General features: G+C 43.7%; 4 protein-coding genes and 1 long non-coding RNA gene across 9 annotated transcripts; 4 read left to right on the top strand and 1 right to left on the bottom strand.

Annotated features, from left to right (window-relative positions):
- On the top strand, positions 394 to 5,647 carry LOC8063067 (origin of replication complex subunit 4). 4 transcript variants are annotated; one of them, XR_002451676.1, is made up of 17 exons: positions 394 to 826; positions 1,284 to 1,426; positions 1,508 to 1,598; positions 1,756 to 1,812; positions 2,286 to 2,333; positions 2,543 to 2,593; positions 2,677 to 2,720; positions 2,832 to 2,895; positions 3,094 to 3,180; positions 3,557 to 3,648; positions 3,743 to 3,824; positions 4,101 to 4,186; positions 4,271 to 4,380; positions 4,624 to 4,716; positions 4,801 to 4,858; positions 4,938 to 5,081; positions 5,229 to 5,647. XR_002451676.1 is itself a non-coding variant. In XM_002456111.2 (17 exons), exons 2-17 carry the CDS (start codon positions 1,314 to 1,316, stop codon positions 5,268 to 5,270), a joined length of 1,269 nt encoding a protein of 422 aa, XP_002456156.1. In that variant the 5' UTR covers positions 396 to 826; positions 1,284 to 1,313; the 3' UTR covers positions 5,271 to 5,631. The 4 variants fall into 4 exon arrangements, 2 of the variants coding, with proteins under 2 accessions (XP_002456156.1, XP_021313696.1); XM_002456111.2 differs by having other exon boundaries at positions 396 to 826; positions 4,794 to 4,858; positions 5,229 to 5,631; XR_002451677.1 differs by lacking the exon at positions 4,801 to 4,858.
- LOC8063068 (ER membrane protein complex subunit 6) lies at positions 6,825 to 9,687 on the top strand. The gene is made up of 4 exons (XM_002456112.2): positions 6,825 to 6,996; positions 7,963 to 8,158; positions 8,952 to 8,971; positions 9,301 to 9,687. The coding sequence occupies exons 1-4, from the start codon at positions 6,902 to 6,904 to the stop codon at positions 9,329 to 9,331; spliced, it is 342 nt and encodes a 113-aa protein (XP_002456157.1). The 5' UTR covers positions 6,825 to 6,901; the 3' UTR covers positions 9,332 to 9,687.
- Positions 9,829 to 11,327, top strand: LOC8063069. Its single transcript, XM_002456113.2, has 2 exons — positions 9,829 to 10,506; positions 10,598 to 11,327. The coding sequence occupies exons 1-2, from the start codon at positions 10,342 to 10,344 to the stop codon at positions 11,192 to 11,194; spliced, it is 762 nt and encodes a 253-aa protein (XP_002456158.1). The 5' UTR covers positions 9,829 to 10,341; the 3' UTR covers positions 11,195 to 11,327.
- Positions 12,190 to 15,595, bottom strand: LOC110433791. Of its 2 annotated transcripts, XR_002451108.1 has the most exons (3): positions 14,268 to 15,595; positions 13,894 to 13,974; positions 12,190 to 12,594 (listed from the first exon to the last, which is right to left on the bottom strand). It is a non-coding gene; the product is annotated as an uncharacterized LOC110433791 (long non-coding RNA). The 2 variants fall into 2 exon arrangements; XR_002451107.1 differs by having other exon boundaries at positions 12,190 to 13,974.
- On the top strand, positions 16,962 to 19,251 carry LOC8063070 (malonyl-CoA:anthocyanidin 5-O-glucoside-6''-O-malonyltransferase). The gene has a single exon (XM_002456114.2). The coding sequence runs from the start codon at positions 17,322 to 17,324 to the stop codon at positions 18,777 to 18,779; it is 1,458 nt and encodes a 485-aa protein (XP_002456159.1). The 5' UTR covers positions 16,962 to 17,321; the 3' UTR covers positions 18,780 to 19,251.

Here is a 19,513-nt window from a genome sequence, read left to right on the forward strand (position 1 = left end):
TATATTTATGCTACTATGCTAGGAGTTGCAATTTGCCAAGCGTTTGATGCATGCTAGTATATTTATGCTACTATGCTAGGAGTTGCAATTTGCAAATTTGTCTTCACAGATCACTCACTCACTTTTATGGTTTTGCTGATGCTGCAAACATTCACATGAATATCTCCAGCACTAGCTGCAGTCTGCTCTTGCAGATAGTGACCATGCAATTATCGGTTTATCTTACAAGAAAACAAAACATTGTATTGAGGTCTGTGAAACCAAATATCTGCGACCTTCTCCCTGAGATCATTGCCTTTACCATCCTCGTCGGCGTTCTTATTGGGCCGAGGCCCACCGCGAGCAGTTGTTTGAGGGCACGAGGGGTGTAGTCACCGTCTGATCCATTCGACGACGCAGATCACATGATTGCAGAGGACAGTCAAGAGGAGCGACTTCAGAGGATCTCGTTCCTCCCGTAGTCCCATCGGCCGGTTTCTGCTTCTCCCTCCCAATCCAAAATCTCAACCAAACCCTACCGGGCTGCGGCGTGCCGGCGTGCGCAGGGCTAGGTGAGGACGCTGGGCGCGGGCGTCTCAAGGGCGCCACCTAGGCGGACCGCGGCAGGGCGCTGCGCCTGCGCTGGGCACGTGGGCGGCCCGTGGCGGGGCCGCAGCTAGCAGCGTGCGTAGGTGCCTGCGCCGCCGGGTGGCCGTTGGCCGGCTGCTCGAGAGCGACTGGACACCAACACCGGCAGCAGCACTTCTGCAACCTACACAGGCACAGAGACAGGAGAATGTCTGGTCGATGGGAGTCTTCAGCAAGCCAACAACTGTGAATCCAATTTGTAAGCTAGGAGTATTGGTTAATTGGCTTTCCATTTCAATGTATTATTGATTGCAATTTGTGAATATTTGTGAAACACTGGAACTAGGACAGTAAGGTAATGTGCATTACTTGAGTTTGATTTACTGATTTTAATCATTGGTTTGATGTTAGGTCTCAAACATAAAGGCTAAGAAGTGGTACTACTAGTTTTCAGCTCAATTCTTTGAGTGTTTGCTCAATTATGTGTTGTGTCTGCAGTCTGCTATATATTATACATTTTTACTATAATATGGAGAAGTGGTACTACTAATTTTTAGCTCAATTCTATGAATGCGTGCTCAACTATGTGGCATATCTGCTATATATTATACATTTACTCTTATGCTGAATTAGACATGCTAAATATTACCCTTTAGACTATGTACAAAAATTCCAAACAGCCCTTCACATTTTGAATTCCAACTTCAAAATCCTAGGCCCACCCTACACACAAATCCTCCGCCACTATGGTGGCAGCGGTGTCGGTACCGAGCCAAGCACAGGCGATGCTTCGGGGCCGGCTTTGTGACCCGGCCTTCGTCCACTCTGCCCTCAGGTCCTCCCCGGACACCAACTACAGGTGAGCTGAATAGATACCCGTTCTGCCCACATGGCTCGACGGAAATAATTTTGCTAATCCACCTCCTTTTGTGCTGGGCAGCAAGCTGAAGTACCTAGTCTCCAGCTCTGTCTCTGAGGCCTGCAATAACTCCGTCCTCCTCCTTGGTCCCCGCGGGTGTGGAAAAGCAGCGGTGAGGTTCCTTCACTGGTTCAGTATCCTTTTCTGCTTGCTGCAGTGCAGCAGTGCTGTTTGATGAAATGTGCATGTCGGCAATTGCACATTTGCACTCTGCAATGCAGTGTGGAACTGTAGTTTACTTTTTTGTTTGAGAGTTCATGTTTTCGCAGGTGGTCGACATGGTTCTTGATGATCTGAACAAGGAGCACCCTGATGCGATTTCCGTGGTATGGGTGCAATGCAGCATTCTGTTCAGTTCAAGTATCACTAGAAATAGGTGCTAATTAATTATGCAAATGACAAATGATGACTCACTTAAACCTCATAGACAAACTTCTGTTGTGCCACTGATTGATGTACCATTTGCACTTAGCTACAACAACTCGGGCATAAGTGATGATTAGCGCCCCCCCCCCCCCCCCCCCCCCCTCTCCCCCTCCCTCCCCAATCCCAGTGATACCATTTCGACTTTTCATGCCATTAGAAAGACCTCTTTGATCAAGGATCTTTCGGGAAAGAAGAGGCTAGGAATGGTGGAGGACAGAATGCCCTTTCGGTACAAATATGTGGTTCTTAAGCATCATACTCAAATGCATTGTTACCAGAATTAAAAAAAAATGGTGTGTCCTATTTTAAATTGGTAATCCTGTCGACTTTGTTATTTGCACTTTGAATGGATAATCGCGGCACACCTTTTCAGATCAGACTAAATGGGATGCTACATAGTGACGACAACTGTGCTATGAAGGTTAGTAATTTTGGAAGCTCTAACGCATATTTTATTGTTGGTTTAATTTCTGTCAACACACTCTTCCTGTTCTCCAACCTTGGCTTATGCCTTTCCAAATTCTAAGTCTTTTTCCTTAACAAATTAAGTCCATTGTGAACTTCTTTCTTGTGAATAAGTCTGTAAGTCCCTAACATGCTAATATTAATAGTTTTTTTCCCTTTCTGTAGGAAATTGCTAGGCAGCTTTGTTTGGAGCATCAGTTATCATTTTCAAAAATGGTACATTTGCTGCTTAGTTATTGTTCTCTCTATTTTGTAGGAAATTCCATTGTAGACATGCAACTCTGATTGTTCTCTTTTAGGCTTCTTCAGATGATAACACTGAGTTCATGATTGACATGTTACGGTGAGCTTTACTGAAATAATGCCATAATGGATATTTGTATATTGAGCCATAGTCTTCAGTTCATAATTTTTTAAAGTAATTTCTGTTCATTTTTTATATTGTCTTCTGCAGAGAGTGTGGACTAGCTCACAAGACAATACTATTTGTTCTAGAAGAGTTTGACCTCTTTGCTCAGGTCGAGATAAATAGCTTCCCTTTATGCTTTAACTAAACTGAGTTTGTCTCATTCCCTTTTCATCTATGACAGCTGCTTAAATTCCATTAAAATCATTGTTCGTGGCACATATGGCTAATGGCATGACATGCTTTCTACTATTGCTATGGTCAGTTTTGACATGAGAAGATTACTTATGTTCATGTGTTTTTGTTACAGGGTAAACAGAGGTTGCTTTACAGCTTACTTGATGCAATGCAGTCTCTAACATCACAAGCCGTTGTCATTGGTGTGAGTTGCCGCTTGGTATGAACTTACTTAATCATGTGTACTTTTATTTATTGATAATATAAACTTCAAGCCTGTCAGTTGTATGTGATTGATTTCTTTTTTTTGTTGATGCCATTTGATTAGTATGTCACTCTTGATTGGTCTTTCACAAAAAAAAATGATGTCACTCTTTGATTATGTAGTAGTGATCATGCAGTAGAATTTAAAGTAGTCATAATGCAGTAGCATCACTTACCTTTGATTAAGTTGACTGGCAATTTGGAATGTGAATGTGCATAACAATCACCATTTTACTTTAATTTGAAGCCACCCATGGTGTTATAATAATTGTTCAAGTAATTATAAACATTGCTCAAATAATTATAATATTCAGTGGCGTTTCATTTTTTAGGATGCAGATCAACTCCTAGAGAAAAGGGTTAGATCCAGATTCTCTCATAGGAAGCTTTTATTTATTTCTCCTTCACTGGATGATATACAGCGGTATGTGCTTTCCCCAGACCCTTTAGATTAAAAACATGAAATGATCCCAAATTCCCTTATCCGGCTTCTTTTGTTATTAACTAACAAAATGCAGGTTGGTGGAACATTTGCTTATACTGGCGAAAGACTCAGGCTTACCAGAAAAGTATATCACCGATTATAACTCAAGACTTACTGTATCCTTTCTAAAACCTGACTGTTATGGGGCATTTTGTTTGACTCTTTTCCTTTATCTCATCTTAGTTGAATACTTAGCTATTAATGGCATATAATCTTGTTAAATGAAACAAAAGTGTTTGCTTGCTGAAATGAAACATGGCAGAATTTAGCCACTAACAGAATGGAACTGTATTGATATTTTTTCAATTGTGGAGAAACAAAAGGGTGAACAAATTAGGCAGCACAACTGCAAAAGGTTGCACAATAGATTTTTCTTATCCTATATGCTGCAGAGCATTTTTAGTGATAAGAAATTCAAAGGATGTCTCAACTCTCTCATGGATGCTGATGCAACAACAAGCAACATTCTAAGATTTCTGTAGGTTTTCAGCAGCTTGTTGGTTCTTTCATCATAATAACATCAATATAGGTTCTGCTGAATATTTACAAGCAATTCTTTCAGTTTCAGAGCTGTGTCATATATGGACATGGAATCTGGATTCCTGCCAATAGAAAGCTTCCTAAAGGCCCTTTCTTCCATGCAGAGGCAACCCAAGATGGACAGCCTACAAGGTATATTTTGTTGTCTAGCCCTTATAGTTTTATAGTGTGTTTGTTCACTAAATGCAAAAGATGTGGATTTTCTCTGTGCACCTATTCTCTTCGTTTCTCTTATGCATAGCACAATAGAGACCAACAATGATTTGCTTGTTTTCACACAAACTTGCTCTTATATTTTTCGTTCTGTATTAGAAAATCACATTGGAATGTAGTGATGACTGATGACATTTTAATGCAATGAAAACATTGAAACAGACCTCTCGATTTTGGAATTGTACATTCTTGTGTGCATGCACAGACTAGAAGATAAGGAGCAAAGCTCATACAACTTCACCAGCATAATGAAAGGTAGAGACTGCTCTCTTCCCTCCCCTAGCCCCCTTGTTATCAAGGACAAAAAAGTAAACTGAGGTGAACTGTCTCAGAATACAGATCCATACAAGACGCCTATAAGACTTCTGATAAATATGCAAGCACTGTTTGTTTTAGGGTAAGCACTACCAGCATCGACAATCAGTGGGTCTTCTATTGCATTAGATATTCAAAACTTACACACTTGTTTGTCGCAGGCCTTCGAGCATCTTTTGGATAGAGAGCTGATCAGTTTTGGTGACAACAGAGGGAGAAACCAGGCGCTTGAATACCGACCTGTTAAGCTCCTTGTATCCTCCCGCGAGCTCGCTCAGTCCCTCAAGCTGAACACCACCTGCCCTGTGAGTCACTCCATGTGATTGGACCTTAGCGATTTTCTTCTATTATATTACTGTCTGTCATTGTTGTTCTGTAATATCATTTCCATAATACGACTGTCACCGTGTTACAACTTCCCGCTAATGGCAATTGTTATTTTGCTTTTGTAGGCTGTACTACAGAAGCTGTTTGATCGTGAAAGATACATGTAGAACCTCTCCTCAGCTGGCCGCACTTCACTGACTTGGAGTTGCCGGCTTGCCGCTTTCTTGTTTCACTGGGCTAATTCCGCTGTCAAGTTCATGAATGTGGACGCGTTGTCAGGTCGATGCGTTGTTTTGTAAAACGGCGATTGTATTGGTATCTGTCCACTGTTCGTTGGAGTTGGAAAAGGTGTGGGCCGTGTGGCCAACTGCCTAGCTCGGTTGCATCGCATGACTTGTGTGACCTGCATGTCAGTCACTTGACCAGAGTCCAGAGGCCACAGGGAGTTAAATATTTATTCATTTGTTGTACTGATTGTGGGCTAACGATCTTGATCTGCATCTCGCACAAGTTTAGCAGCGTGGTGAATGTGATATTTTTGGTAGCTTTGAGATGCATGCATTATTTGGAGTTTAACGCAAATAAATAAAATAAATTGATTCAAATATATATATGTTTGTGTTTAGGAATTGTTTAGTTCACCCTAAAATCTAAAAACTTTTTAAGATTTTCTGTCACATCAAATTTTATGTCACATGCATGGAGCACTAAATATAAATAAAAATAATGACTAATTGAACAATTTCTCTGTAATTTGTGAGATGAATCTTTTGAGCCTAGTTAGTTTATGATTGGACAATAATTGTTAAATATAAATGAAAGTGTTATAGATGAAAGTGTTATAGGACTAAAATCCAAAGAGTTTTTGGATCTAAACAAGACCTTAATCTAAAACAATAACAAAATTGCTTAGCCAGACACCTTTAACGTGTCCGCAGGCCCTGGGGTATTGTGTTCTTTGGCATATAGTCTCATTTATTATATTTTGTAGATTCTAAAAAAAATTATTTTGTATATGTAGCGAGACGCTCTTGGAATCTAAGTAGAACAGAGGCAATTAGAGAGGTAGAATATGCATAAAAAATCTATGTATGTAAAAAGACTAAAACGCCTTATGATTTGGTCGTCTTATGATTTGGAATGTATAAGACTTTGGAACGATGGAAGTTGCTACTTGGGCGGAGCAGAGACCTTTGCTATCACTGTTGATAACACACCCCCTCCCCCCCCACTTCAATGAGACTTGAACTCGGGCGGGCAGGTTTCAGCATAAGAAACCAACCAACTGATCTATGATTATTCTCCTTTGAGAATATGTTTGGCTTCCTACCAAATTTATAATCAAGACAACTTTTAAAAAAATCAAATTGGTGTTTATGAAGTTAGCCAACTTTGTTCATAGGGAATGGACTAAGAGAAGACCACCACCAAACTGTATCTGCAGCAGAAAAAAAGTGCAGCCGATCATTTGAACTGTGGCCGTAAAAAAAAGCGAGTTCATTTGCACTCTAGACAGTAGAAATCAGCTGCAGCATCTAATTACTCGCTGCGGAGGCACAGCGATCAGCGAATATGTGCTGCTGCGCAGCAGCAGTTCGGATCAGACTGTCAGCATGCAAGCAAATCATGGTCAAAATTGTTCAAAGTTGGTCAAAATTTTGCTTGACTAGCTTGGCACAACTACGTCAGCAAATTCGCGACACGAGCCGGTGTTGGCCTCGGACACAAAACAGAACATACTCGAGGCCATATACGCAAAAGTGTGCTACCAGGTCTACTGCTCGAACTAACCAGAAAGATGGCGGCGGCGGCGGCGGGCGGCGGGCTCTCCGGCGACGTTCCGATATTCCACGCGGAAAACCTCGTCAGCAACGTCAAATCAATCAACTACAGGTTCGTATCACCCTCGTCTCCTTTACAAAATTTGGATTACCTAAATCTGATGTAGTCAGTAGCTAGTAGGCATGTCTAGGTTTCGTTTGATCTCGATTCAGATTTGTGCGACGGAGACTCTCATATACGGCAAGTATCTTGCTGGTTTATGATTAAACTCTAGTTCATAATATAGATTCACAGTGTAGGGTCGACATTTTAGTTATGTGTTGTTGATTGACAGGCGAGGATAAAATAGTTTTGGCACTAGAATTATGGTTAGAGCTGCAGAAGATGCTGAGTTTGGTACGGCGAGTGGATAAGGAAGCAATGAGACAGTGAAATTAGGATTTCGCAACCAAATATTCAAAGTACCAGCTCTTTCGAGTTAATCACTGTATATGGGGGTCTGAACGTTCAGCGTTCTGTTGAAAAATAATTGAAGCTCTTTGTTTTGTGATTGAGAGTTCGAACTTCACTTCATTTAGATTATGCGAGTAACAGATCCAAAGAAAGTTAAGCAAATGCAGAGGAGTTGAATATTACCTTTTTTTTTGTTGAATTTAGAAACAAATCAAAGAAATGAGCAGATGAGAGAAGTTGAGTGGTATCATGTGTTCATGTGCCTCATACTCATGTTCTATACCAATGACATTCTATTTTGAGCTCATCCTCCAAACATATTTTTAAAACTTCAAATGCATAGTTGTCCAATTTATGTTGAAAGTTGTTACACTAATTCCAGTATCTAATAAATGGTTAGTGGACATGTTGTAACTCCCTTAGCAGGCTATGCTTGTCACCTAAAAGCTCTGAAAGTTTTCATGTGAAGATTTGCTTTTCTACTTCCTGGTCAACTAGATACTGAATTAACATGTTTGTTACTATCAATCTTTTCATAGCTGCATCTGCCTTCTTGATATTTCATTTATAACGTTTTACCCTTTTACACCAAGCTGACTTAAGGACATTTTCTGTGCCTTTCAGCCGGACATTCTTGTCAATCATTAGTGGAGTTGTTGCTGGAATATGGGGGTTTACAGGCTTGATGGGATTTGTGTTCTACTTTCTTGTGATGATGGTTGCATCTCTAATGCTTCTGGTGAAGGCCAAAGTTTCGGTCCATACATACTTTGACAGTTGGAACAGGATTATAATTGAAGGAGTTCTTGGGGGCCTGATGGTAAGAAATATTGGTGCTGAGAAAAGCTATTGAAATTTATTATAGGAAAATCATATGGCGCCCTTGTTAGCTAATAAAGGACCAAAATATCATGTTACAATGTTTGAAAAAACATCACAAAAATCATGTATGTAGTACATCTAAAGTTAAGTGTAGCGCAACAATTCAGATTGAAATTCACCTTTGATGCTGAGATTAAAAAAAAACAGAAGTGTCACTGTCAACACATGATGAACAGTGCCAGGTTGATTGCTTGTCTATTTTGTTTCTTGGCATCTAAGATGAATTTTAAACTGAACCGTTGCGGCTATACTTAACTTTATGTTTGCTACATACATGATTTTTGTGATGATTTTTAAAACATTGCAACAAGGTGATTTTGCTAACGATGGCGCCAGCCCCACTGGGAATCAAATCTGCACTCTTTATTATTTCCTTTATCATTCACCAGAAGTTCAAAACATAGTGATGTCAAAATTATGAATTCTATTGAACAATTTCATGTGTGATATCTTGATCAACATACTACTTTGTTGAAGAGGATTGGAGCAAGTCTAGGATATAGTGAGCCATAAAATGTAGAGCATTCTATTACTTTTTCTACTGTAATGACACTTGCTTTTAAGCTAGGGTAGTATTCCGTTAGCAAGGGTTCACTTCCTTGTTAAAGGTACCCAATAGGTTCCTCTTCTGGTGATATTTGCTCCCATTCTTACTACTGAGTATTTTTTTACAATTACATGTCTTTTTATTTTATAATGTTCTCACATTTTTTTTCCTTTCTATTTTGCAGTCTTTCGTGTTGTTTTGGACGTATCCTTGATACTGTAAGACTTTATTATCGTTCTAACTTCTAATATATGGCTCCAATATTTTTTTTTTTGCTATGTTTGTGTTGATAGGTTTCATTCACTTAACACTTAGCAACATAGTATTGTGACTACCAAATTCTTTATAGCAGTGGCATATAGTAGTGTTGCGGGATTATTCTGTTGTAGGCGCTTCATCTAAGGATGTCTGATGTGATGCGTGTTGTAGACTTGTATTTTGTTGCACCTATTTTGTGTAATGATTCCCCTAGCTTTCTGTTGAAGTAGCCATATGTCAGCATATACCCTCGAGTTCATCCTTAACATGATCAGATTTGCCTATGACATTGTCCACATCTTCTGATGGATGAAACAAGAGCTCTCAGAAGAACTGGGGAACCATGTGATCCCTCCTTGTATGAGACAGAATCAATGTGTAATTGCGCCTACTCTGCCATCTGGGGACTATGTTCAGTGGACAACCGTCCTCAATTGGTTTGTTGCTGTATACTAAACCTGAACTTTAGGAAGCTGATAGCCTATAAATGAACTCAGGTTAGCAGAGTTCCAGACTCATGTAACTCCACAGCTGTCAGCAAGCTCTGCAAAATGGCCATGCAGTAGAGCACGCAATTTGTAATAAAATGGGCATTATGGTTGCCCAGGTTACTGACCAGAACATATGAAACATATAACCACTCCCTCCATTCCAAACTATAAGTCGTTCTGGATTTTTTAGGTATATAACTTTATTTTATATATAAATGTAACGTATATATTTATGTGCGTAGCAAAACTTACGTACCTAGAAAAGGTAGAAAGACTTACAGTTTGGAACAAAGAGCCTACTTCGTATTGAAATTTGAAAGCTCTCATTTTATTTCCTGTATATATTCATCAGGCATCATGCCTTTGCCTGAGTTTGTGTTTTCCAGACACAATAATTGGTCATCAAGCCCCACGCCGGCTCACCAAAAGCTACGGCTGCTATGACTATGAAAGTAGGGAACACTCAACGCCAAAGTCAGCTCCACCAGACCATTCCTTAAGCTACGAGGCTACGGCTATGGGTGCGCGCTGACGGAGTGTTCAACTTCAACTCGCACTTTGCAGTTGCAGCGCCATCCGTATGCCGCAGGAGCCGCCACGCAGTCACGATCGAGTTGCTTGCCCACGTCGTTGCCTTCAATTAGTAGCTGTTTTGCTCGTTCGAGCGGCCCAGAGAAAAAGTTCGTGCCGTCGTGACAACTGATTTCACTCGAAAAGGAGAGAGGATCCAGTTCCATTTCTTTGCCCAAAACCATCGTCCACCCGCGTCGAGTCGAGTCGATCGGAGAGACAGCACAGAGAGAGAGAGAGGTGTAGTATAGTAGTATGTTCCGGGAGGAGCAGCTGGACCTGGTGCTGGTGCCGCTGGCCCTGGCGGCGGTGGGCGGCTACCACCTGTGGCTCCTCTGGGCGATCCTGCGCCACCCCACCCGAACCGTCATCGGCCTCAACGCCATCGCACGCAAGCGCTGGGTCGCCGCCATGATGGCCGTCGGTACCATGCAGTGCACCTCCCCATCGGCCTCCTCAGGCTCTCACTCATCACTCCCTTGTCTTGCTGCGTGCATACGGTGGCCAGCAGAACACGGAGAAGAACGGCGTGCTCGCGGTGCAGACGCTGCGGAACAACATCATGGCGTCGACGGTGCTGGCGACCACGGCCATCACGCTGGTCTCCGTCATCAGCGTCTTCGTCGGCGTCACGTCTCCAGCCTCGCCGTCCTCCAAGGCGCCGCGGCTGGTGTACGGGAGCAAGGCCGGGGAGGTGTTCGCGGCCAAGTACCTGGCCGTGTCGCTCTGCTTCATGCTCGCCTTCGTCTGCAACGTGCAGGCCATCCGGCTGTACGCGCACGCCAGCTTCCTCCTGGGCGGCCTGCCGCCGGGGCTCGGCGGCGACGGCGACGAGGCGGAGGCGCAGGCGCGCGGGGAGGAGTTCGCGTGCTACGTGGCGCGGACGGTGAACCGCGGCAGCTACGCCTGGTCGCTCGGCCTGCGCGCCTTCTACGTCTCCCTCGCGCTCTTCCTCTGGACGTTCGGACCCATACCGATGCTGGCCTGCAGCGTCCTCATGTGCGGCCTGCTCTACTTCCTCGACACCACCAGCAGCGGCGACCACGGCCACGTGCACGGCCAGCAAGGGACTGCCGGCGCCGGCGCCCGAAAGGATAGCACAGTCTGATCTCAGTCTTCTACTAGAATGTCATCAGTAATTAAAATGAGTTTTTTATGGTACTCTGAAATGACGATGAGCCGTCTATTTGATTACGTCTGGATGTTTATAATCACCTAGTATCTTATAGAAAAATAATATAATCTCGCTATTTAGCCAGCGCGCAGCACGATCCATAGACCGGTGGCGTTTTAGTCCCAGGCAACCGGAGTGTCAGTGAGGTCCGACAACCGTTATCCTACGTTCAATTTTGGTTCGGCAACCGTAAAATCGTTTGGAGGTCCATGGTGGAACCAATTTTTGTCCTCCGTAACTCCATTGAACTCAAGCTACGTCAGCCACCCGCTGGCAACCGGATCTCTGTTGCGTCTTCTGCAACCGTAGAAAAGTGAAGCAGCTGGTAGCAGTCGTAAGCTCCAAGAGGCTTAGAGCCAGGCTGGTCTGCATGACCCTCCAACAATCGATTTTTCAGTTAGCTCTAATTATTTTTTCAAAATCATGTAAGAGTGTTATGTGAACCTAATCATATTATGAATCGTTCCTAAAAGTTAACATTATTAAAAATGTTAGCTTACAACTAGTAACTACTCTCTCTATTCTAAATTATAAGATACTAGGTAAGTGCCCGTGCGTTGTTGCAACGGGAACACTTAGTATCACAACAATATATGTACAACCAGTCACCTTAATCATAACAAGTTTGCGAGCACGGGGCAGGACAACCGGCATGGACATGAACCTCAACGGTCCTTCTCGTTCTAGCTCGGCGATCCGTTAGCCATGGATTGGGGTGGGGCAAAGACAACAGAGCTCACAGAAGTTCAAATCCCTATAAAATTATTAACTGCTCAAGCAATCCTCGAATTAGCAGGATACTACATATAGACTTAACATGTATGCTAATGTCTGCTTATCTTGAATTAGCAAGCAGGATACTACATATAGGCTTAACATGTATGCTAATGTCTGCTTATCTTGAATTAGCAGCTAAGGGAGCATTATAATTTCTTGAGCACTCTGATATTTTCTCAAACAAACCACCCACATGGTTTAAAAGAAAAAAAAGGTCTAGAAAGTGCTTGTTTTTAGATTTATGAGCAAACTCTGAACTATCTGAACATGAGTGCTATGCACGTTTATGCCGCAACATTGTTTCAGTTACATTCCACCAACGTTGTGCATGTACAGGAGTCACCTGGCAGCTTGCCTCCTCTATTTAGTGCCTGCAAGAAAGTTACAGAGAAATGCCAATGAAGATGAGGCTCTGGATGCTCTCGCCTTCGATTGCCTCCACCTCGAACTCCTCAAGCAGGTCCTTCACAGGAGCACGTGGCAGCATGACCGATTGTGATATTTCTGAAATCTAGCAACATCGTGGACCTGTTCTTCAATAAACTGAAGATACAAATCTGAAACTCGATCAACAAAGAAATTAGTGCTACAAGCAAACATTTTTTTAGTCTCTCAGTAATCTAGAAAGGACTGCATTGGTTAATAAGAATGTAAAGATATTGGCATAATCTAGACGATTCTTCATTGGATGAACACATGGGAGAAAACCACTTTCACTTGCCAGTTATCATTATACTGTACATAATAGGATGTTCGTAGAATGATAGTCAACTACATTTCAAACTGGTGAATTAGAATTATACCATATATGACTAACTAATAAGGATCTAGAGATAGTAACAATAGGAGAGTGTGAATAGCATGCAAGTTTTAGCAAACCCTCACCTTTAAAGCTGCCTATGTCGGGATTCGAGTGGAGATATTTTTGGATAAAAACAGCAGAGCATGGACCCAACATGGGAGGACAAAGGTTTCAGATAACAGTCATAATGTGGTTGTGGACATAGAGGGTGACCTTTTTATCATAGATACTTACAGAAAGCTAGGGAAGATAAGCGGAATAGATATTTAAGAGTCAGCTGATTTCTTCACATATGGCAAGCTCCTTAGCATTGTGTATATAATAAAGAAATCCCTAAATGCATCTTCTGTTTGTTTAATTGTTGTTTCTATAGCATAATAAATACATAACTTGGTAAGCACATAGGATATTATCATCAGCATATGAGTAAATAAGAATGCTACGAATAAAAGTAAAAGATAATGCTAAAAATCAGAATTTTGACTAAATACAAGAAGCCATAAACAAATGCTGAGATAACAAACAAAATCCAGCTTTCCTGAAAACTTGAACTTTTATTCTTTCAAAAAAGTACACAAACTACTAAAGGAAAACCTAAACGTGCCCATTGATCTAGTCAAAGCTTACAGCTTAATAAGCTAGTTTAGAAGTTTGAGTATCCTCCTGAGCAAAATTTTTGGTCCAATAGAGAGCGACTTCAGGTTCGACACATTAGCTAAATAGTCACTTGAATTAACAGATGATTGTGTAATGTTCAGGTATGCTTTGTTGGCACAAAAGGCACCATAAAAACACATGTACCAACATGCTAATATTGCAATAAACTGAGTGACACACAATGGACAGAGGCCATTTTTCTGTAAGCAAACTTTGCAGCAAAGCTTTCAAAAGTCTCACATTTAACTATAAATTAGTATTATGGATCCATGGATGAGTCATATATGCTAGTTAATAATTTAACACTATTATCATGCAAAGTCAAAGTTAGCCAAATTCATCAAACTTCTAGAAATAACTTAAATGGCTTTGCATATTAACAGTTTCAAGAAATTACTTTTATCAACAATGAGATAAATTTGTTTTCTTCCTCATATCCATATTGCCAACTCCAGCCAACAAAGGCAGTCACCGTAACCTGCAAAATAAAGTGGAGACAAAAGAAAATTCATTCACCATAACCTGCATTAAGATTGAATTAGAAATCCTGACCGTGCAAAATAAAGTGCAGTAATTTTATGGAGTTCTTGCTCCAGTGCTTCTTTTTTCCTTTTTATTTCTATATACACAATATAGTGGTTTCTTGCTAATTTAGGTCGGCGACACAAAGGTCTAATCAAGTCCAAACAATCAAAAGCATGCACTGGGACGGTGATGGACTCTAAATGAACATCAATCATTATCAACAAATAAAAAGCAAGGCACACAAACCTAGATGAGGAGCGCGTCTGTGGCCCTCTGCTATTGTGCCGCCGCTCTGGATCTGGCGAGGAGACAATGGTTCCAGCCATAGGGGCACTGGATTTGACTGCACACGGCACAGCCATGCATGGCTCAAGCACCATGGATTTTGCGACATAAGTATTTTAAGAAAGAAAGGAACCAAGAACATAGTAACCATGCATTACTCAAGCAACATGAATTTTGCAGTAGAAGTATTTTAAGAAAGAAAGCAAAGACAAGGGCAGCGGATCCTATCAAGATAATAGCAATGTGTCCTCTAATTATCTTGTTCTATAAGAATCAATCAATCAAACCCCAAATCTGAAGGCATCATACAACACAAAGAATGTGGTTCCCTTCAGCAAACCAGAGGCCAACACATCTTATCAAGATAATAGAAATGTGGCCACGAATTATGTTCTTCTATTAGACTCAATCAATCAAATTCCAACTCTGAAGGCAGCATACATAACAAAGAAAATGCTACCTTTTTTCTTTTTGTTCAGACCAAAGATTTACATCAAGTCTTAAACCAGGCACCAATAGCAGTCTGTACATGGCAAATGTACAAAATATAAGCTGATGCTATGCACGAATTGACTTCCTAAATAGAAACTACATGCAACAAAATAATACCAGGTATTAGGATCTCAATATGAATAGGCATTTAATCAAACACCTAAACCACAGGCCGTAGGAAGGCAGCAGTACATAGCAAAAAGCGACAATAATACAGAGCAACAAGCATAGCAGACGTTCGTTACCCAAATCCACCATAATCCTCATCCCAGCAATATTCCGCGTGCAGCCAGAGCAGGTAGCCGTGGTACTGCGAGGGACCTCCAAGAGCGCTTGGATATGGGGAGTCAGTATGGAAAGGGAGAGGATAGAGAGAGGAAGAGCATACACCTAGGGTTTCATGGAGCACAGGAGAAAGCACGGCCCTACGAGACGATGCCGTATCAGGGGCAACCGCGCCGGCGACCATCGGCAGGCCTGCTCGGACACGTCGTGGCTTGGGATGGCGGCCGTTTGGGTCCCTCGTGGCCGGGGTGCCCATCTGCTGCACTGGCGTAGCACTCGGCAGGGACCTCCAATGCCCTGCCCTTGCGGCGCGAGCGGAGAGGTGCGTGGAGGAGGAGGAGGAGGGTTGTCGCTGCCGTGCCGAGGGTCGGCCACCGCGCGCAGGTCAATGGGAGAGGTAGCGGAGCCTGTGGCGCCGGCGCACAGAGGCAAAATGGGTGAGGCGAGTGTTGGAAGTGGGAGGGGGCGAGGGGAGTTGCGGAGGCGAGGGGAATCGATGTGGACGATTGCGTTTAGTATGTTTTAGTTGTAGAAGATTTAACTTTTTTGTTTTAAGTTTGACCAATCATCTTATTTAAAAAATTTGTAAAAATATAGTCAATTTAACTCATTCTTGAAGATTTTTATTAATAAATCAATCTACGACAAAAAAAATATGATATTTTACACAAGTTTTTGAATAAGACCAGTGGTCAAGCTTGATGTAAAAAAACCAAACATCTTATAATTTAGAATGGATCTACTAGCTTTTACTATTGTGGGTGCCCTAAAAGCACGGTAGCCGATCTTTCAAGCTTGGGCGCCGGCTAACCAGAGCTCCGACACATGTCTGCAACCATAAAGATGATGAAGTTCTGATCATCAAAACAATATAGAAGATAATAATCATGTAACTAAGGAGATCATCCTCATGAAGTTATGTTAGCAGATCAATTCAAATGTCTGATTATATAGGGCCCATTTGGTATGGATCCTAGCAGCTTCGGCTCCTATTGCGAAAACACTATTTATGGGAACGGATTTTCTCTCTCCACTGTTTTCCTCTCATAGAGCCACCAGGATTGGGTGAAGCCAGTTTTTCTGGCTCCATTGGCTCCCGATGGCCCTGTGAGAGGGAGAGAGGAGAAAAACAGCTCTAATAAAAGTATTTGAACAACGTTTTTGCAGTAGGAGGCAGAGATGCTGAAATCCTACCAAACAAGCCATACTTTCACCATCATCTGTCCAGCCACATGTCCATTTCTCTATGAATAGTTTATCCAATATTATATATTCATATCCTATCCTATATACATATATAGATGGAGGCTACTAGCATCCATTAATTGCTATAAAGCTAAATCCTCATGAAGCCATGTCAGCGGATTAGTTCAAGCGTACTCCCTCCGTCCCAAAATAAATGTCATTTGCGCTTTCTAAGAAATAACTTTAACTAAATATATAGTAAAAAATATTAATATTTATAGTACATAATTAGTATCATTAAAAAGATCGTTAAATCTAGTTTTTTAACAAATTTATTTAGAGACACAAATATCGCATGTATTTTCTACAAATCGAGTCAAACTTGTGGTACGAAAACCTAAAACGACACTTTTTTTTGGGACGGAGGGATAGAATCTGAGGCTCTCAGCATCATTTTCCATCCACATGTCCGTTTCTCCCCCCTTAATTTACATCCCGTTAGTTTTGTCGTATCCATCGACGAGGACATTGTGTCCACTAAAATGTCAAACACCAATGGTCAACAAAGGAAAAATATGTCTACTAATATCAACTTCAACAAATATACTATCCATTTTAAGTAAAAATTAAAGTCCAACAGATATGTAATTTTATTTGCTAAAATAGTAAGTTTGCTATTCCAAGTGCTTTGTTATGTTTTGCGTAGGCAAAATTCATAAGTTGTTTATCCCACAAAACAAAAGACAAAGGGTTCTCATTCCCTCTCTTTTTTTTTTGTTTTTCTCTTTTTAGCGGTCATGGATGACGCAACGTAGCTTCTAGAAGATAGAGTTGGATTGGAGAGAGCACCCAAGTCCAAGCTGACAGTGGATTGGAGAGAGCACCCAAGTCCAAGCTGACAGTGAAAGGAAGCAGCCTCTACTCGGAGAGTGGGAGTGCAACCATTCCGGCATCTGCTGATCTGCAGACTGCAGCAGTAGTTCTGTCTGCCAAGCCCGCGCGGCGCGCGCAAGCACAACATCCGACGTTGCTATTGGTGGTGGCGAACTGGCGATGGCCATGGCCGCGGCGCCGGACCAGCAGCAGCTACCTGCAGGGGCCTCCTCCTCATCTCCTCGCCTCCGCATACACGACACCACCCTCGTGCCGCCGTCTCCGTCACCGCCGGAGACCTCGCTACCGCTCACCTACTTCGACATCTTCTGGCTCCACTCCCCTCCCGTCGAGCGCCTCCTCTTCTACCGCCTCGCCGCCGACGCTGACGTCGCCACCATCATCTCCAACCTCAGGGACTCCTTGCACCAGGCCGTCCGCGCCTTCTACCCGCTCGCCGGCCGCATCCGCCTCACGCCCGGCACGTCCGACCGCTACGAGCTCCACTACCAACCGGGTGACGCCGTCACCTTCACCGTCGCCGAGTACGACGACGACGACGCAGACGCAGACATCGACGGCCTCACCGCCGATGAGCCCCGCGAGGTCGCCAAGATCGCAACGCTCGTGCCGCCGCTGCCGGAGGGCGGCGGGCTGTTCGCGTTGCAGGCCACGCTGCTGTCCGCGCGCCGTGGCCTCGCCATCGGCGTCACGGTGCACCACGCCGCCTGCGATGGCTCGGGCTCCACGCACTTCCTGCACACCTGGGCGGCCGCATGCATCAGCGGTGCCGAAGCGCCGCCCCCGCCGCCGCCTCCGCCTCCCGTCATCGACCGGACTCTCCTCCCCGACCCCAGGGGCCTGTACGATGTCTTCTTCCAAGGGGCGCCGAGCACTGATGAGTTGGAGTTCGTCAAGATGTCGGCCGACCAGCTCATCGCCACGTTCGTTCTGTCCAAGGACGACCTGGAACGCGTCAAGGAGGCCGTGGCCGACGAGGCCGCGAGGCGCCGCGTTGCGCCGCCACGGTGCTCCTCTCTCGTTGCCACCTTTGGCTTGGTCTGGTCGTGCTACCAGCGAGCCAAAGACGAAGAGAGCATCAGCGGCGGCGCCGGAGCGGGCCCGATGGCCTGCTTGCTCTTCGCTGTCGACCACCGGTCGCGGGTGAAGCCTCCGCTGCCGGACAAGTACCTCGGCAACTGCGTCGGCCCGGCGTTCGCGCTGGCACCGCAGGGCGAGCTGGCGGTGGCCGGCGCAGCTGGCATATTTAGCGCGTGCGCGGCGGTCGCCTCCTCCATTGACGAAGCTGTACGCGACATCGAGACATCCGCCATGGACGTGTGGCTGGACCGCGTCAAGGAGGCAGGCACGAAGGGCACACTGCTGTCCGTGGCTGGCTCGCCGAGGTTCCGCGTCTACGACCTGGACTTCGGATTCGGCCGGCCGGCGAAGGTGGATATCGTGTCCGTGGCGAGGACAGGGGCATTGGCGATGGCGGAGAGCCGGAGTAGGAGTAGCACCGGCGGGATGGAGGTCGGGGTCTCTCTGCAGCCGGCTGGCATGGAGAGGTTCCGGAAGTGCTTCGTGGACGCCATCGCGTGGCTCCACCTCCACCAGAGCCGAGTGGAGCAGTCATGACATGAGTGTGACTGCTGAATTGCTGATATATACATGAGTGGTGGGAGAGCGACTGTGGTGACCAGTAGAGGCTTGGAGCAGTGAATAAGGCTGTGCAATCACCAAGAACAACATCAGGGACTGGTGGAAGAAGCAGCTGGAGGGCCGGTCAGGGGAGCGACAGAAACCGGACCACAATTATAACTTGCACCTTTAGGAATGTTTGGAAGGAGCGATGCAAACGAGTCTTCAACAACAAAGCACGCAGCATAGAAGACTGCTACAGATGGCAGCCCAAGAATTACAAACCTGACTGAAATCTGGTGCTACGCACCTCTCTTCGTTTCCTTTTCCCTCCTTGTCGCCTCTGTTTTGTCATCTCGGTCTGTGTGTGTTTTTTTTCTCTCTGTATAGTGTGAGTGATTTGTAACGTTTGAATCTTAGTCCGTTTGGTTGGCTGATAATCTATGGTTGAAAGTATTGTTTGTTGATTTGTTATAAGAAAAAATATTATTGAATGGTTGACAGATACGGCATAATACCTACCAAATTATGCTAAAAAAGGCTTTGTTTAGTTCCCAAAATTTTCTTTTCATCCCATCACATCAATTTTTTGGACGCATGCATGAAGCATTAAATATAGATAAAAATAACTAATTACACAGTTTACATATAATTTGCGAAACGAATTTTTTAAGCCTAATTAGTCCATAATTAAATTCTAGTTGCTAAATAAGACGAAAATGCTACCTTAA

The sequence above is a fragment of the Sorghum bicolor genome, chromosome 3, assembly GCF_000003195.3.
Source record: "Sorghum bicolor cultivar BTx623 chromosome 3, Sorghum_bicolor_NCBIv3, whole genome shotgun sequence".
Taxonomy (NCBI): domain Eukaryota; kingdom Viridiplantae; phylum Streptophyta; class Magnoliopsida; order Poales; family Poaceae; genus Sorghum; species Sorghum bicolor.

Excerpts from the sequence above, each read along its gene's own strand:
- LOC8063067 (XM_002456111.2), top strand. The coding sequence starts at position 1,314 with ATGGTGGCAGCGGTGTCGGTACCGAGCCAAGCACAGGCGATGCTTCGG. Across the intron at positions 3,649-3,742 it reads TCACTGGATGATATACAGCG|GTTGGTGGAACATTTGCTTA; the intron begins GTATGTGCTTTC and ends AACAAAATGCAG. Across the intron at positions 4,187-4,270 it reads AGCAACATTCTAAGATTTCT|TTTCAGAGCTGTGTCATATA; the intron begins GTAGGTTTTCAG and ends CAATTCTTTCAG.
- LOC8063068 (XM_002456112.2), top strand. The coding sequence starts at position 6,902 with ATGGCGGCGGCGGCGGCGGGCGGCGGGCTCTCCGGCGACGTTCCGATA. Across the intron at positions 6,997-7,962 it reads GTCAAATCAATCAACTACAG|CCGGACATTCTTGTCAATCA; the intron begins GTTCGTATCACC and ends TGTGCCTTTCAG. Across the intron at positions 8,972-9,300 it reads TCTTTCGTGTTGTTTTGGAC|ATTTGCCTATGACATTGTCC; the intron begins GTATCCTTGATA and ends TAACATGATCAG.
- LOC8063069 (XM_002456113.2), top strand. The coding sequence starts at position 10,342 with ATGTTCCGGGAGGAGCAGCTGGACCTGGTGCTGGTGCCGCTGGCCCTG. Across the intron at positions 10,507-10,597 it reads GGGTCGCCGCCATGATGGCC|AACACGGAGAAGAACGGCGT; the intron begins GTCGGTACCATG and ends GGTGGCCAGCAG.
- LOC8063070 (XM_002456114.2), top strand. The coding sequence starts at position 17,322 with ATGGCCATGGCCGCGGCGCCGGACCAGCAGCAGCTACCTGCAGGGGCC.